The sequence below is a fragment of the Saccharomyces mikatae genome (assembly GCF_947241705.1).
Source record: "Saccharomyces mikatae IFO 1815 strain IFO1815 genome assembly, chromosome: 6".
In the NCBI taxonomy this organism is placed as follows: Eukaryota; Fungi; Ascomycota; class Saccharomycetes; order Saccharomycetales; family Saccharomycetaceae; genus Saccharomyces; species Saccharomyces mikatae.
This window is the reverse complement of record NC_079261.1, coordinates 104,616-120,402: the sequence shown is the minus strand read 5'-3', so window position 1 is coordinate 120,402 and position 15,787 is coordinate 104,616. Positions and strand designations below refer to the sequence as shown.

Genomic DNA, 15,787 nt, shown 5'->3' with positions numbered 1-15,787 from the left:
ATATAGAAAAAAGAATCGGTATCTGAAGGAAAAACTGAAACATAAAAAAGGGGCGAGCTGGGAATTGAACCCAGGGCCTCTCGCATGCTTTGATCTTCTGTCGGAGCAGAAGATTGCCCAAAGCGAGAATCATACCACTAGACCACACGCCCAAATTATTGATGTTTTATGTAATTGCAGGCACGACTAATACCAGGGTGTCGTGACAACCCTAATATATACTATCATAGGGAAGTAACTTGTTGTCAAAACGAATTATCAACTTTGTTGATAAATAGTTGTTTAGTAACTTATAATAATTAAGAATAAGTCATTCCTTCTTAATTTATATAAGAGTGAGAGATTGGTGAATTTTGAGATGAGAGATTATGAGTATGAAGTGGATGCCCAGTACGTCATATATATGAGATGATAATTGTTCACAGAACTTGAACAAATATGACAGTTTTGGTCAGCTACGTTCGAGAATACGTCCCTATTCTTCTTATTTCACTTAAGCTTATGATCATCACTGAAGCGTTAACTCTAAAAACAACAAATGAAAAGCTAAAATTAACTTAAATTGCTGCTGGTGTCACCGCAGTCACGGCCGATGCCTTCGAAACCATCACTCTGGCTCAATCGGAAAGTGAATTTGGTTGAGTTGGGTATTTACGTTTCTGATATCAGAGCTCACTTGATCCACTATTCTTCTTTCCAAGCCGCCCACCCAACTGAAACATAGCCGATTGAAATTGTATGAGCTGTTTTCAAAGACGGTAATTTTACCATCATAACAAGCAAGAAAAATTCTCTTCGTTAAGAGTAGTCTGCTTTTCATTCAATGCATAGCAACAGAAATCATCTGTTAAAATGATACAATGCGAAGTTTCGAGGCAAAAGAGGATGGGCTCTCTGTAAAACAAGATAGGAATCAGTAATGCAGGTTATTCTTAATCATCGATAGATCATCTCAGATTGCTGCATTCGTGTACTGGTACAGATATCTTATAATAATGCAGTTATATTATGTAACCAAACAGTATCCAATCCTTGATGGAATTTAAAGATAGAAAGTGGTATAACTCTTGTTCTCCTTTGCAATTTTTACACTATTTTTTACTCTTTAAATGTGAGTTATTCAACAACGGCGCCCACAAGGGTCACCTCCCCGTCAAGATTGTAAAATATATAAGTTCATATGCAGTGTACTGTTAATAGCAACTGGAGTTGGTACTTATTCTCTTCTGAAAATTCAAAGATTTTTCAAGTATGTCCAACCTATCAATTTGTGTCGACTTTTGCATTTATAAGCCTTGCACATCAGGGAGCTTTCTGGCTTCTTTATATGTGGATATTGCTGTACGCAGTTACAGTCACAAATCAACGTTCCTGAAAAAAGCTAGAAAAAAAGTGAAGTGTAGTACATGGCTACATTTTTTATTTTCTGAATTTCTTGATACAGCACAGCTCCTGCAGGAACGTTTCGATACCCGTGGCATAGCAACGAGATATTAAACCGTCTTATCTGCGCAATGAAAAAACTAGATGTTCCAGAGTCATCTCGAGGGGTATTAATTTCAGGATATGTTTAATTGTTGCAAGAGAATTGATTGTTTTCTGTACTCAATTTTTAGTATTGATGAAATCTACAACTAGTCTCTCCATATTTTAAATGGTTCCCAACCATTCCAGGCATATTATAATTACTCAAAGAGAATCTGTCTAAAAGTAGAAGTAGGAAAGATGAGTAAAAACCATATGCTTTACTATTCTCGCTAAATGGTGAGATTCGTCAAACCATTAAATATCATACCCAGCGCACTATTATTGGCGTGACAGCTTCTAGGACTTTGCTCATCTCTGGAAACGAATAGCATTTTATTTTTTATATGAAAAACTACTCATCTCAAACAGATATTTTGAGCCACTATGCGGGAAATCCAGTTAGGTTCTTGGCAAATTTTTTTGTGAGGGTTTATATTCGGTTATTTGAACGTATGTCATATATTGACGAACCGAGAGAAGTGCTATCTAATGTAATACATTTATGATGGAAACATACCACTGGAAGCTATTCCATTGCATTAGCGCAATGAGCCAAAGTCGAGAAGAACAGAGCCAACTACAGGGTCTGGTTTTACTGCAAAGCAAGATGATACAGTTTCCAAACACCATTCTAACCTTTCTTAATGATATTTTTCATCATTTTCGTTTCTTTTGTGAAATAGATATAATGTTCTTCCGTTTTATTTTTTTTGTATACGTAGAGTTTTATTAGAAATGTGTATATATGTGAAGAGGAAATGTAGAGAAAAGCAAGTACTTTTTTTTTTTGAGGATCTATAAATTCAGATTCAGCCAATCTAGGCTCAGATTGCCGTTCGAAGTGGTATTGATGCTTGAGTTTAAGTTTGTATCTCCAGAATGATGATCTATGGTGGAGTCTAGAGGTTTCCAGAAGGCCTCGCCGCTAAGAGCGGATGTTGAGGTATTGTGGAGGTTCATATTCATGTTCATGTTCATGTTCATATTCATATTCATATCAGGCTGGAAGTTTGAAAAGGTTTCGGCCCCGATGGGTGCTGAGCTCGAGAGATGGTGGCGATTGTTAGAGCGAAGGTGTTGTGGGATGGAGGGTGAAGCGACCTTGGGAATGGGTATGTCCTGAGACTTCAAAGGCGCGACGATGTTCAACGAGTTCTTCCTCTTGGATGCTGCCACACTTGCCGTGTAGTTTTTCTTTTTCGTTGCTGCTGCTCCTATATTCGAAGACGACGATGGAGGTGGAGTTATATTGTTGTTTATCTTAGTAGAGGACCTCTGCCTCTTCTTGATGATGTCAGTTTTCAACGACAGCGGTCTCGTGACTCCGTGAAGCTTGAGGAAGAGACCACATGCATTACACAGAGGAAGGCCCTTAGGGTCCTTCCTCCACAGAGGAGTAGTAGACGTAGTGCAGTTGGAGCATTTTATATCTGGGTTGGATGAGGCGTTAGTTGAAGGCGGAGTAGCTGAAGATTGCAGCGAAGTAGAGGACTTGATCTTCTTCAAAGCAGGTTTCTTCTTTCTCACAGAGGAATTCCTTCGCGAGCTAGGCTTGACTATGGATGGGGACGGATTTCTTCTCAGCAGAGGGCTATTGGCGACATTAATATTAGTGTTTATGCTTGCATTTGCATTAGCATTTGTATTCTTATTGTTGTTACTGCTACTGCTGCTATTGGTATTATTATGACTATTATGATTATGATTATAATTAATGCTATTATTACTTAAAAACGGTAAGTTATTGGTGAAAATAAAGTGGTCATCGAAGGGAGACGAGCAGGAAGTGTCCAAAAAATTCGAGAAACCAGAAGCATTATGTGAAGCGTGCTGGGAAGCACTGTCCATGTCATTGAGCAAGTCGGAGTGTACAACAGAGTGAGTCTCCACGTCATCATCGTCATCGTCGTCGTCAAAAACATTCTCGAAAACGGACGAACCATTGAGATTCATGTCCGAAAGGAAGAACTGTTGATTATCAGTGTCAGTGTCATCGAGGTCATTGTTGGTGGAGGCGCCAGCGGCGTTTACGCCGCTGGCAAAGGGCGACGCGGAGAAATCCATGATGGAGTTTGAATGTTGCATTATACGGTTGATTCGATGGAAAGACGTGCGGTTATGCAAACGCCAAGAAAGGTTCAGAATACGCTTAGAGTTGGGCAATATTTTCTGGGCGCTTGAGTACAAGTCCCAGATATCGTTGTTTAGATTCACGTCCGGATCGAGATTCGGGCCTCTGTTCGTGCTCATAGCTCTATTCACTACCGTGCACCGTGTAGAATGTATATATATAGGTAGATTTATATATACACATGTGACGAACAAAATAGGGGAAAGCCGGGAAAGCAAAGGAAAGAAAACGTGCATGTTAATACCGGGCCCCGGAGTGGCACACACCTATATATATGTGGCTGGGCCGGGCAGCACAAATGTGACTCGCAGCTGCTATGTATTGTGGTGGCTGTCAGTACCAGCAGCAGTACCTGCGGTAGCAGTGCAATCTGCTATGCGTCGGGCTGTGGTCGGACGCAATTGTTCGTTATCTTATCTTATCTTATCTACCCCTTATCAGCTCGTTGTTCCTGCTTTGTTGACGTTGGGAACTGGGTGTAAGCACATTTGTTATCTGCCGGACCAATCGGCTATGCACCCACACACCTGATTGCGTATAAGAGATCGGGTTGTCCACTGAAATTGAACTTTGTTATGTATGGTTATAACATAAGAGGTAGGTCGAATCTAGTAATACGCTGGAAACCAGTGCTTTCTCCCTGAATCGTTATTGCTTTTATGTGATAGGGAGAAAAGAAACATTTAGTTTTGCATGTATCGGTACATCGATGGAAGAATCCGGTAGATGGTTTTATGCTTTTGCATTTATCTTTTGTTTTTTTATAAAAGAAAGCTTGTTTATATTAGGGGCGTCTTCGGCGGCTAAAGTCGGAAAGCGGAACCGGTCACATTGGTGACATTGGTGAAATTGGTCACACTATAGCTAACCCGGCTTTGCATGGTTTTTTAGTTTTACCCGGTTGGTTCTCATAGTAGTGCAAGCATAAGAAAAGAAAAGAAACAGAAGCGAAAAAAAAAACTTTCCTTTTTTCTTCTTCCACACTCTCATTTCTCAGTTGCTTTGTTCCTCTCTACGTGCAAAGTGCTTGAAAAATTAATAAATCGAACGCATTGCTCGTAATCTTGAACGTACGTAATACATATGGTGAATGCATATGTGAATTTGTGAGTGCATCCGTATGTACATATATATATATATACGTAATATATATATACAGTAAAGGCTTTCCCCTACCCCTCCCCCTTCCACGTAAAGATGTCTGACTTCCAATTAGAAATCCTAAAGAAACTAGACGAATTGGATGAGATCAAGTCCACTCTAGCCATTTTCCCTCAGCACGGTTCTCAAGATGTCCTTTCCGCTCTTAACTCGTTGAAGGCTCATAACAAGCTAGAATTTTCCAAAGTCGACACGGTTACGTACGATTTGACCAAGGAAGGTGCCCAAATTCTGAATGAAGGTTCGTACGAAATCAAACTGGTCAAGCTCATCCAAGAGTTGGGTCATCTGCAAATCAAAGATGTGATGTCCAAACTGGGCCCTCAAGTTGGTAAAGTCGGTCAAGCCAGAGCTTTCAAGAACGGTTGGATTGCCAAGAACAACTCCAACGAGCTAGAACTGTCCGCCAAATTGCAAAACACGGACTTGAACGAACTTACTGATGAAACGCAAGCTATTCTAGCGCAGATCAAGGATAACTCGCATCTGGACACCATCGACGCCAAGATTTTAAACGACTTGAAGAAAAGAAAGCTGATTGCTCAAGGTAAGATCACAGACTTCCATGTTACCAAAGGATCAGAGTTCTCTACCGACCTAACCAAGCTGGAAACTGATCTTACCTCCGATATGGTCTCCACCAATGCATACAAAGACTTGAAGTTCAAGCCTTACAACTTCAATTCTCAAGGTGTGCAAATATCCTCAGGTGCTCTGCACCCCTTGAACAAAGTTAGAGAAGAGTTTAGACAAATTTTCTTCTCCATGGGCTTCACGGAAATGCCCTCAAACCAGTACGTTGAGACAGGTTTCTGGAACTTCGACGCCCTTTACGTGCCACAACAACACCCAGCGCGTGATCTGCAAGATACTTTCTACATCAAGGATCCACTGACCGCTGACTTGCCTACTGACAGAACCTACATGGACAACATCAAGGCCGTTCATGAACAGGGGAAATTCGGCTCCATCGGTTACCGTTACAACTGGAAACCGGAAGAGTGTCAAAAATTGGTCTTAAGGACCCACTCTACGGCCATCTCTGCCAGAATGCTACACGATCTAGCCAAAGACCCAAAACCTACTAGATTGTTTTCTATTGACCGTGTTTTCCGTAACGAAGCCGTCGACGCCACCCATTTGGCCGAATTCCACCAGGTGGAAGGTGTTCTTGCCGACTATAACATCACCCTGGGTGATCTGATCAAGTTCATGGAGGAGTTCTTCGAAAGAATGGGTGTCACTGGTTTGAGATTCAAGCCTACCTACAATCCTTACACCGAGCCATCAATGGAAATCTTTTCTTGGCACGAGGGTTTACAGAAATGGGTCGAAATCGGTAACTCCGGTATGTTCAGACCAGAAATGCTAGAGTCCATGGGCTTACCAAAGGATCTAAGAGTCCTTGGTTGGGGGTTGTCCTTGGAAAGACCCACTATGATCAAATATAAGGTTCAGAACATCAGAGAGCTGTTAGGTCATAAAGTCTCATTGGACTTTATCGAAACAAACCCTGCTGCTAGATTGGATGAAGACTTGTACGAGTAAATTTAGTGTCTTCTCTAGCTCTCTATCATCTGTCTCCATTTTGTACTAGTTATGTATACACAACAAATATATACGTATATGTTAATATAGATTCTGATTTATTTTCTGTTCCATATGACTATGCATTATCCATACGAAGTCGTTGAGAGCGGAAGCGACTCGTCTTGATGGGGTTCCCATACTTGTCAATGGGCTCCAATTCGCCTTCAGAAAGCGTGGTGAGTGGTGATGATTGCCATTTCGAGGCCGCCGTTTCCTTCAAGCGTCTGTACTCGATCGCGACTGCCTCCTGCAGCCGGTCTGGATGTAGTGCCACTTCGTCTTCGTTATTCGTGTAACTTTCAGGGTACTCGTGCTCAACAATGTCCACCATAAATTTGCCCTCGTCTTCTTCCTCCTCCTCATCTGCCACAACCGGCTGGTTATTCAGTTGAAAATCTCGGATTTCGTCACGCAGCAGTTCCACCTGTCTATTGTACTCTTTGAAGTCCTCGAGCTTCTCCACTATCGTTCCCGGGTCATCCTCTAAATCGTCATCATATAATCCTAAAGAATATGCCTTGACCATATCATCTAGGTCTCCACCTAATGCGTGGTAGTCAACATTCGTAATTCTAACCGGCTTTTCTCCTAGGGTCGCACTTGTTTGAATCATCGATCTAGACACCTCCTGAATCTTCGAAGGAAATTTTTCTTGTTCATCACTGTCACCTTTACTTTGGTTGCTTTCAGTTTTCTTATCATCATCATCATCATCATCGCTTATATTCTCGAAAATTGTGGGATCAAATTTCTTCCTCTTTAGTTTACATGTTCTTGGTTTCTGTAATGATTTCATTTTTTTCCCTTTAAGTGCACTTTCAAGATTGTCTTTAGTATCTGTTGCTGCCTCTCTTTCAATTATATCGCTGGTCATCGGTCCTGTTTCTACACCATTTCCCAGACTAGGGCTTTTGCCTATCATGTTTTCCACAACCGGTTCCTTTTCTATAATATCTCTCACAACCGACTGTTCTTCTAGTATGTCGCTCACCACTGGCTTTGCCTTCACGAAACGGACATTCGCTGGCGTACCTTGCTTGTTAAATGCCCTGTCTTTTTTGAATCTGGAAACCTTATTTCTCTTATTCGACCTATTTGTTTCGTCTTTGTCCTTGTCTTGACTTATCATTTCATTTTTATATTTATCATGCACTTCATTAGCATCTTGGACGCCCAACATCTTGGCAAATAAATCACCATCGAACTCATCTGACGTCGTTTCATTAGCGAGTCCCATAAATTTCGTATTATCATCTGTGGAAACCATGATGGTATGCATCTGCCGCTTGTTCTCATCCTTCAAGTTTTCCACTTCATGAATATCCAAAGATGATGCAAATCCTACTCGCTTCTTTTTCTGTTTTTGAACAGGTTTTTCTATAATAGAGGACTTCTTCAAAATAGGCTTCAACGGTTTTTTAACTTTATCCTCACCCAGACTATGTTCTTGAGGTTGCTTTTGTGCGCGTAGTTGTTGAATTTGCTTTAAAAATGAAGATTGTGCCTCAAATCCAGGTATAATGGAATGGCTTATAATTTCTTCGTCATCTTCGTCCTCTTCACTGTTATACTCATTGAAAGTAAAATCGGTATTTTCGAACGCATCATAATCATAGTTTACCTCATCAGAACCAATAGAGCCGTCTTCCAATTCATCCTGCTGGTCCATTTGCCGAACTAGGTCTGCAAATGTGTAGATACTTTCCGTATCCACTTGAGACGGCTCCACTACTCTCTTTACTTCAGTGCTCTTTCTAGAAAGTTTGCCTTTCAAATTCTCTTCAAATGAATTTAATTTTTGCTGTTCTTTTGATGGTGGTTCTTTCTTTTCACAGTCATAATTTTCCTCCTCTTGTGTGTAATTTGATTGTAATACCTTTTTCGTTGTAGGGGTAATAGAACTACTTACCACATTTCCGTCTTCATCTAATTCTTCTCTAATCTCCATTGAGGGTAGGAAGTCTCTGTTATCGTCGTCGTCCTCCTGTTCAATTCCAGATTCAGTTTCCATAAAATTCAAACCGTCTAAAGTCTTTTTAGCCTCTTTAATCTTAAGATCAAACTGTTCGATAGCGTCCTCCATTAGTTTTAATTTATCATCAACAAACGCAACTGTCTCCTCTTTAGTCTTTTCCACATAGTAATCATAGCCTATACTCAGATAAATCCTGCTCGCGGAAATTATAATATCACCAAACACAACTCCTTGATCTTCAAGTCTTTCTTCACCATCACCTTCATCATTATCATTGCTAAAGCTAATCAATCGACCTCTGATATTTATATATTGCTCTCTTTGCTCTGCAAGAAAATTTCTCTTACTTTGTAAGTTCTTCAACGTATTTTCTACGCTATCAGTTAGCACATCCATAGCTGTCACGACTTAAAACGCTTACTTGCGGTAAACAGTGTACAGAATGCCCATTACTAAACTACGAAATTAGCTGCTAAAACCTTTAATGCAGCTCATCGCCAATTCTCTTTAGCGTAAATTTCATAACACCCATAAATATATGTTACCCGTGTTACGCTTAATATTTCCGTATTCAATCATTATTATTAGCACTCCATATTGCAGGTGATAGCGAGAAACTTGAAAACGGAGAGAAAATTTTCTCCGTCGGCCTCGGGTGGCAAAAACCACAACCCCGACCACAAAATTATACCACTACATATCACATGGCAAAGTATACAAGCAAAATCCGTAAAAAGTCAGCTACGCAAAAGCAAAAAAGTCAGCGAAAAAATAGCTAAAACTGTGCTCGTGTCCCAGTGGTCATTAGACACTTGCAATATTATTATACCACATCGCGTTCCTTTGAGCTGCTATAATACACTAAACGCTATTTATTTTTAACTCCTCTTTTTGCCACCCTCGCCCTCCTTTTGTCCATATTCTCATACTGTACGGCGACAGCGGACTTCAAAACTACACAAAAAAAAAGCAACATATTTCAGGGTAACACTTGAGTCACGTGGTAAGAGTGAGCAGTAATAATATCATTAGCCAGTAAGGGTAATCATGCCGACTCCTTCAAATGCTATAGAAATCAATGATGGCTCACACAAAGCTGGTAGAAATACGAGGCGATCTGGATCGAGAAGTACGCACGATGACAGTCTGGAACCACTTTCGAATGGCGATTCAGGCGCTGGAGCCAGCGCCGGGAGCAGTAATAGTCGATTTAGACATCGGAAAATATCTGTGAAGCAGCACCTGAAAATATTCCTGCCCAACGATCTGAAGCATTTGGATAAAGATGAACTGCAGCAGAGAGAAGTGGTTGAGATCGAAACAGGTGTGGAGAAAAATGAAGAAAAGGAGGTTCATTTGCATCGAATATTGCAGATGGGTGGAGGACATACAAAACAGAAAAACTACATTCCGACCCCAGATGCTTCTATGACTTGGAATGAATATGATAAGTTCTATACGGGAAATTTTCAGGAGACTACCAGCTACATCAAATTCTCCGCCACTGTAGAGGATTGTTGTGGTACCAACTACAATATGGATGAAAGAGATGAGAAGTTCTTAAATGAGCAAGTTAACAAAAAAGATTCTCCAGATATTTTAACTGAAGACGAATTTGAAACTCTTTGTTCAAGTTTTGAACATGCAATTCACGAACGTCAACCTTTCTTAAGTATGGATCCTGAAAGTATACTTTCTTTTGAGGAATTGAAGCCCACATTAATGAAATCAGATATGGCCGATTCCAATTTAAGAAATCAATTAAATCATGAAATTAATTCTCATAAAATCCATTTCATCACACAATTTGATCCTATTTCTCAAATGAATACGAGACCTTTAATTCAGCTGATTGAGAAGTTCGGCTCTAAAGTTTACGATTATTGGAGAGAAAGAAAAATCGAAGTTAACGGGTACGAAATTTTCCCGCAGTTGAAATTTGAAAGGCCGGGTGAGAAAGAAGAAATAGATCCATACGTTTGCTTCAGAAGAAGAGAGGTGAGACATCCGAGGAAAACAAGGCGTATAGACATCTTAAATAGTCAGCGTTTACGGGCCCTACATCAAGAGTTAAAGAACGCCAAGACCTTGGCACTACTTGTTGCTAAACGTGAGAATGTTACTCTAAATTGGATTAATGATGAATTGAAAATATTTGATCAAAGGGTGCAACTCAAGAATTTGAAGAGATCACTTAATATTAGTGGAGAAGATGATGACTTGGTCAATCACAAAAGGAAGCGTCCAGTGATTATCACAGTCGAGCAGAGAGAGGCTGAACTGAGGAAGGCTGAACTCAAAAGAGCAGCTGCCGCTGCAGCTGCTACAAAGGCTAAAAATAATAAAAGAAATGGCCAACTTGAAGAAAAATCTTCTAAGCTGACCAAGCAGCAGCAGCAGCAATTACTACAACAGCAGCAGCAGCAGCAGCAACAGAACGCCCTTAAATCTGAAAACGGTAAACAACTTATCCCCGCCTCGTCTTCTTCAACGTCGCAGCCCATTACATCCCATGTTTATGTTAAACTACCATCTTCAAAAATTCCCGATATTGTATTGGATGATGTAGATGCTTTATTAAATAGCAAAGAGAAAAACGCGAGGAAGTTCGTCCAAGAAAAGATGGAGAAACGTAAACTTGAGGACGCTGACGTCTTTTTCAATTTGACGGATGATCCATTCAACCCAGTATTTGATATGTCGTTACCTAAAAATTTCTCCACAAGCAATATTCCATTTGCGTCTATTGCTTCATCAAATTTCCAAATAGATAGATCATTTTACTCCGCACGTTTGCCAGAATACATGAAAGGTTTATCAGATGATATCAAAATATACGATTCAAATGGCCATTCTAGAAGCAAGGATAGCAACCATTTGAATACTAGAAGAATTAAAAAAACCGAACTGTATGACCCTTTCCAGGAAAATCTGGAAATTCATTCGAGAGAATACCCAATAAAATTCAGAAAGAGAATTGGTAGAGCCAACATTCAATATATTGATCGTATGCCAAATTATACAACATCGTCTGCCAAGCCTGCATGTTCTTTAATAAATTTTGTTGACTTCGATTCGGTGGAAAAAGAACAATATCCAAAAGAAGGAAGCAACAAAAATGACTCGATAAATGTTTATAATTCCAAATATGACGAATTTATTAGACTTTACGATAAGTGGAAGTATGATTCACCACACAATGAATACGGTATTAAGTTCTCTGATGAACCAGCAAGACTCAACCAAATTTCAAATGATACTCAAGTAATTAGATTCGGCACTATGTTAGGTACGAAATCATACGAACAGTTGAGAGAAGCTACCATCAAGTACCGTAGAGACTACATCACTAGATTGAAACAGAAACATATACAACATCTGCAGCAACAGCAACAGCAACAACATCTGCAGCAACAGCAACAGCAACAACAACAACAACAACAACAACAACAACAGCAGAAACTGCAAAACAATCATTCAAGTTCCTCAAACTCCCTTACAAAATTGAACGATTCGTTGATTAACTCGGAAACAAAACATAGCTCTTCTTCAACCCAGCAAAACTCATCTTGAGCGGAGCAACTCTATACCTATCTTTGGTATACTTTTCACGCATAGGCATCAAAACAATCCTCCAACATTCAATCTTCACAAATGAAGGTCGAGACAGTACTATTGAGGAGGAAAATAGCCGAAAAAAACATTTAAAACACGACAATAACAGAAATAGAAGAACTAGAAAAAACTTAAATTTCCAGAAGAAAAATGGCAAGCATTTTCCATATTGTATTATTACTATCTTTACTAGACCACATTATATTTTTCTTGTTTATCATTTTACATCATTTTGTAACCTTCCGAATTTTCCTACTATTGTATCATAAATAATAGAGGTATTTCAGTTGGATTAATACTATTATATAGACAATTTCATATCTCATCAGGTAAGAATAAATGCATTTATTTCTCATCATTACCATTTTTCTCCTATACGGCGCGAATTCTGAAAAAAGTTTCAATAGTAACCAAATCTCAACAAGTTAAAGTAGAGGGGCAGATCCAGACACATGTTCTGTGCGTTTTCATCTGGGGATAAAGCCACACAGAAATATCACCACACTTCCAAGATTTTGGCCTAGATCCTAGGCTGTCTTTTTGCATAGTAATCGTCAATTCGTTATGGGTATAAGAAGATTAATTGGTGGTATAACGCGGCCCATATTTAACAAAATTGACCCATCTGGTCAATACTCGAGAGTACTTGCTGCGCGTAAGGACCAGGGACAATCTTCCACCAAATACATTAACAAAGATAAGTTAGCAAAGCAACCTTACAAATATCACGTTTTCTCGATTCTTGGCATAGTATGCATTTGCTCGCTTTTATTAGTGTCGGTACTCAAACCTTTCAACGGTGCAGATACACCTCGGTGTGAGTCTATTTATATGTACCCATCCTATGCAAGGATCGATGGTTTTGACGAAAGATATACACCATTAGCGCACAAGTACCATCTTTACTTGTATCGTGAACAAGGCGTAGACCAAGAACCTTTGAATGGTGACGAACTGCAGCTTGATGGCATTCCTGTGCTTTTCATACCTGGAAATGCAGGTTCTTTCAAACAATCTAGATCAATTGCTTCCGCTTGCTCCAGTTTGTATTTTGATCTTAATACCAGGGCAACTTTGAATAATGAAAATGTTAAAAATTTAGACTTTTTCACGGCAGATTTCAATGAAGACTTCACTGCTTTCCACGGTGAAACAATGCTTGATCAAGCTGAATACCTAAATGATGCTGTCAGCTATATTTTATCTCTTTATGAGAGAACTTCTGACTATCCCCACCCAATTCCACAATCAGTTATTATCGTGGGTCATTCAATGGGTGGTATTGTATCTAGGGTCATGCTAACCTTGAAAAACCATATCCCAGGAAGCATAAGCTCTATGTTAACTTTATCTTCACCCCATGCTGCATCACCGGTAACTTTCGATGGTGACATTTTAAAAATTTACAAAAACACCAATGAATACTGGAGAGATCAATTATCCAAAAACGACTCTTTTTTCTCAAGGAATGTTTCGTTGATTTCCGTTACAGGTGGTATATTGGATACTACTTTACCTGCAGATTATGCATCCGTTGAAGACTTGGTTAGCCTAGATAATGGTTTCACCAGCTTTACAACTACTATTCCAGAAGTTTGGACCCCAATAGATCATTTAGCCATTGTCTGGTGTAAACAACTTAGAGAAACACTAGCACGTCTTTTATTGGAAAGTATAGATGTCTCTAAACCTGAAAAAGTTAAACCATTGAACGAGAGATTGCAAATTGCAAGAAAACTATTACTTTCGGGGTTTGAAAATTATTCAACTGCGAACAGTAAGTTAAATAAACCTCAACTGAATTTACAAGAATTTAGTGACAACTTCTTTTCTGATTATGCCACTTTGACAACGAACAATATCTTGGACATTGAAATGCTCAACCTCGAAAAGTGGAATAATAACTACACAAGAATAAATATTCCAAGTAACATATCCTCTACGGAACACCTGCATTTTATGTTATTAACTAGTCTGAATAAGCCTATGATCTATTTTTGTAAAGAATCCATGAACCTAAGCTGTGTAACGGCCACTGATAGTATTCTGACAGTGCCTAGGTCTTCAAAAGATGCCGAGTTCGCAGCTGATTCTTCTTTTGGAGAGAGTAAAGTTCCCTTCAAGGCCATCGCTGTTGGAAAAAACATACTACAAAAATATGATTACTTAATGATAAGCAAGCCTACTTATGATGAGTATTTTAAACAAGAAACTATAGAGGGACACAAAGGGTTTCTTTTGGCGTTATTATCCGATTCGTCTGCTGTGCAAGTGATTGATACTACACCTACCCAAATTATGCTTTTCGGAGAAGAACTATATTTGGATGGCAAAGATATTGCGAAAGTTATTACTTTCAATAATCTATGGGATTCTTTACTATCGTATAAATTAGAGGCAAAAATTGAAGCCAAAAACGGAAGTATTGCAGCTGATGAGGCATTATTTCAGCCTTTCGTAAGGCAATGGGTTCATGAACCATTCGAGTCTAAGTGGCATTTGAATGTTCTCGACAAAAGCGTCGATATAAATATGCACAACGTAGCACCATTTATTCCAATAAATGAAAGTGAATCAAGATCACTACAATTAACTTTCTTTGTTCCACCTGGAATGTCTCTAAAAGCTAAAATGAGTATCAATTGGTCATTGACTTTGAAAATGCTTTTTATCAGATACCGATTAGCACTTGCATCTTTTCCAATTGCGTTTATTGCACTAGTATTGGCATACCAGTTTTACTGGTACAACAAGACATCTGAATTTCCCTCCTTTGACATCATGTTAGGCTACATCATAAAAAGGCACGGAATATTCATGATTTTTGCACTTTTTATAACTTCACCCATAGTCAATAGTAAGTTGGTCCAACGAATACTTTATTTTTTGGATCCAGTCGGTTTAAATAATCCATTTCTACTATCTGACAAACATATGCATACAAATTTTTATTATTTGGGGATTAGGGACTGGCTCATGTCAACTATTGGAATACTCTTCGGGATTATGACAATTGGACTGTTGGCTCTAATTTTTAAGTGTTTTAAATTTTTGGAATCATTGATAACCTTTGTCCAACGGAAACTTCCAAATGGGAATGCTGAAAGCAAAGAAAACTTGGATATTATTGAACCTAAAGTATATGATAAGGGAAGATTAATTGTATCCCTTTTTTTATTACTGTTGGTATTTCTTTACATACCGTACCAGATGGCATTTGTTATCACATTAATAATCCAGATAGCTACCTGTGTTAGAATAACACTGCTATCAAACAATGAAAAAAGAATGAACTTACTAAATTATAATATAACGTTGCTCATGCTTTTATTGTTTGTTAGTGCAATTAACATTCCAATCATCATTGTGTTCTTGCATAACGTTGCTATTAAATGGGAAACATCATTTAGGTCACACCACAACGTCCTAGCGGTAGCACCCATTATTTTTTTGGTTGGAAATAATTCCGTTTTCAAAATGCCAAAGAGCATACCGATAGATTCATTGGATGGTGCAATTACCGTCATTTTTTTCGTGTACTTGACCGTCTTCAGCTTCATTTATGGAATAAGAAACTTATATTGGATACATCATTTAGTAAATATAATATGCGCCTGGTTACTATTTTTTGAAACAATACATTAGCACTACAGATTAATGAGAAAAAGATCTATTGTATTTATTACTTGATATAGTAGAAAATTATGGTAAATAAATCCTTGAATTCCTGTGACCATTCATGGAGTGTTTATTATGTAAAGGAGTTTAAATATTATCAAAAAAGAGAA

At 38.8% G+C, this 15,787-nt stretch overlaps 5 protein-coding genes and 1 non-coding gene across 6 annotated transcripts; 3 read left to right on the top strand and 3 right to left on the bottom strand.

Moving 5' to 3' along the window:
* Nucleotides 1-49: 49 nt before the first annotated feature.
* On the bottom strand, nt 50-152 carry Smki_6.trna1P. The gene is made up of 2 exons: nt 117-152; nt 50-85 (listed from the first exon to the last, which is right to left on the bottom strand). It is a non-coding gene; the product is annotated as a tRNA-Pro (tRNA).
* A 2,170-nt stretch (nt 153-2,322) lies between these two features.
* Nucleotides 2,323-3,777, bottom strand: GAT1 (Gat1p; the record flags this gene model as incomplete). Its single annotated transcript, XM_056222087.1, has 1 exon — nt 2,323-3,777. One exon carries the CDS (start codon nt 3,775-3,777, stop codon nt 2,323-2,325), a length of 1,455 nt encoding a protein of 484 aa, XP_056081813.1.
* A 1,078-nt stretch (nt 3,778-4,855) lies between these two features.
* Nucleotides 4,856-6,367, top strand: FRS2 (phenylalanine--tRNA ligase subunit alpha; the record flags this gene model as incomplete). Its single annotated transcript, XM_056222085.1, has 1 exon — nt 4,856-6,367. The coding sequence occupies one exon, from the start codon at nt 4,856-4,858 to the stop codon at nt 6,365-6,367; it is 1,512 nt and encodes a 503-aa protein (XP_056081812.1).
* A 118-nt stretch (nt 6,368-6,485) lies between these two features.
* On the bottom strand, nt 6,486-8,780 carry BUD27 (prefoldin-like protein; the record flags this gene model as incomplete). The annotated part of the gene is made up of 1 exon (XM_056222084.1): nt 6,486-8,780. One exon carries the CDS (start codon nt 8,778-8,780, stop codon nt 6,486-6,488), a length of 2,295 nt encoding a protein of 764 aa, XP_056081811.1.
* Nucleotides 8,781-9,431: 651 nt separating this feature from the next.
* Nucleotides 9,432-11,957, top strand: EPL1 (Epl1p; the record flags this gene model as incomplete). Its single annotated transcript, XM_056222083.1, has 1 exon — nt 9,432-11,957. The coding sequence occupies one exon, from the start codon at nt 9,432-9,434 to the stop codon at nt 11,955-11,957; it is 2,526 nt and encodes an 841-aa protein (XP_056081810.1).
* Nucleotides 11,958-12,563: 606 nt separating this feature from the next.
* On the top strand, nt 12,564-15,644 carry BST1 (Bst1p; the record flags this gene model as incomplete). Its single annotated transcript, XM_056222082.1, has 1 exon — nt 12,564-15,644. The coding sequence occupies one exon, from the start codon at nt 12,564-12,566 to the stop codon at nt 15,642-15,644; it is 3,081 nt and encodes a 1,026-aa protein (XP_056081809.1).
* Between the last annotated feature and the right edge of the window lie 143 nt (nt 15,645-15,787).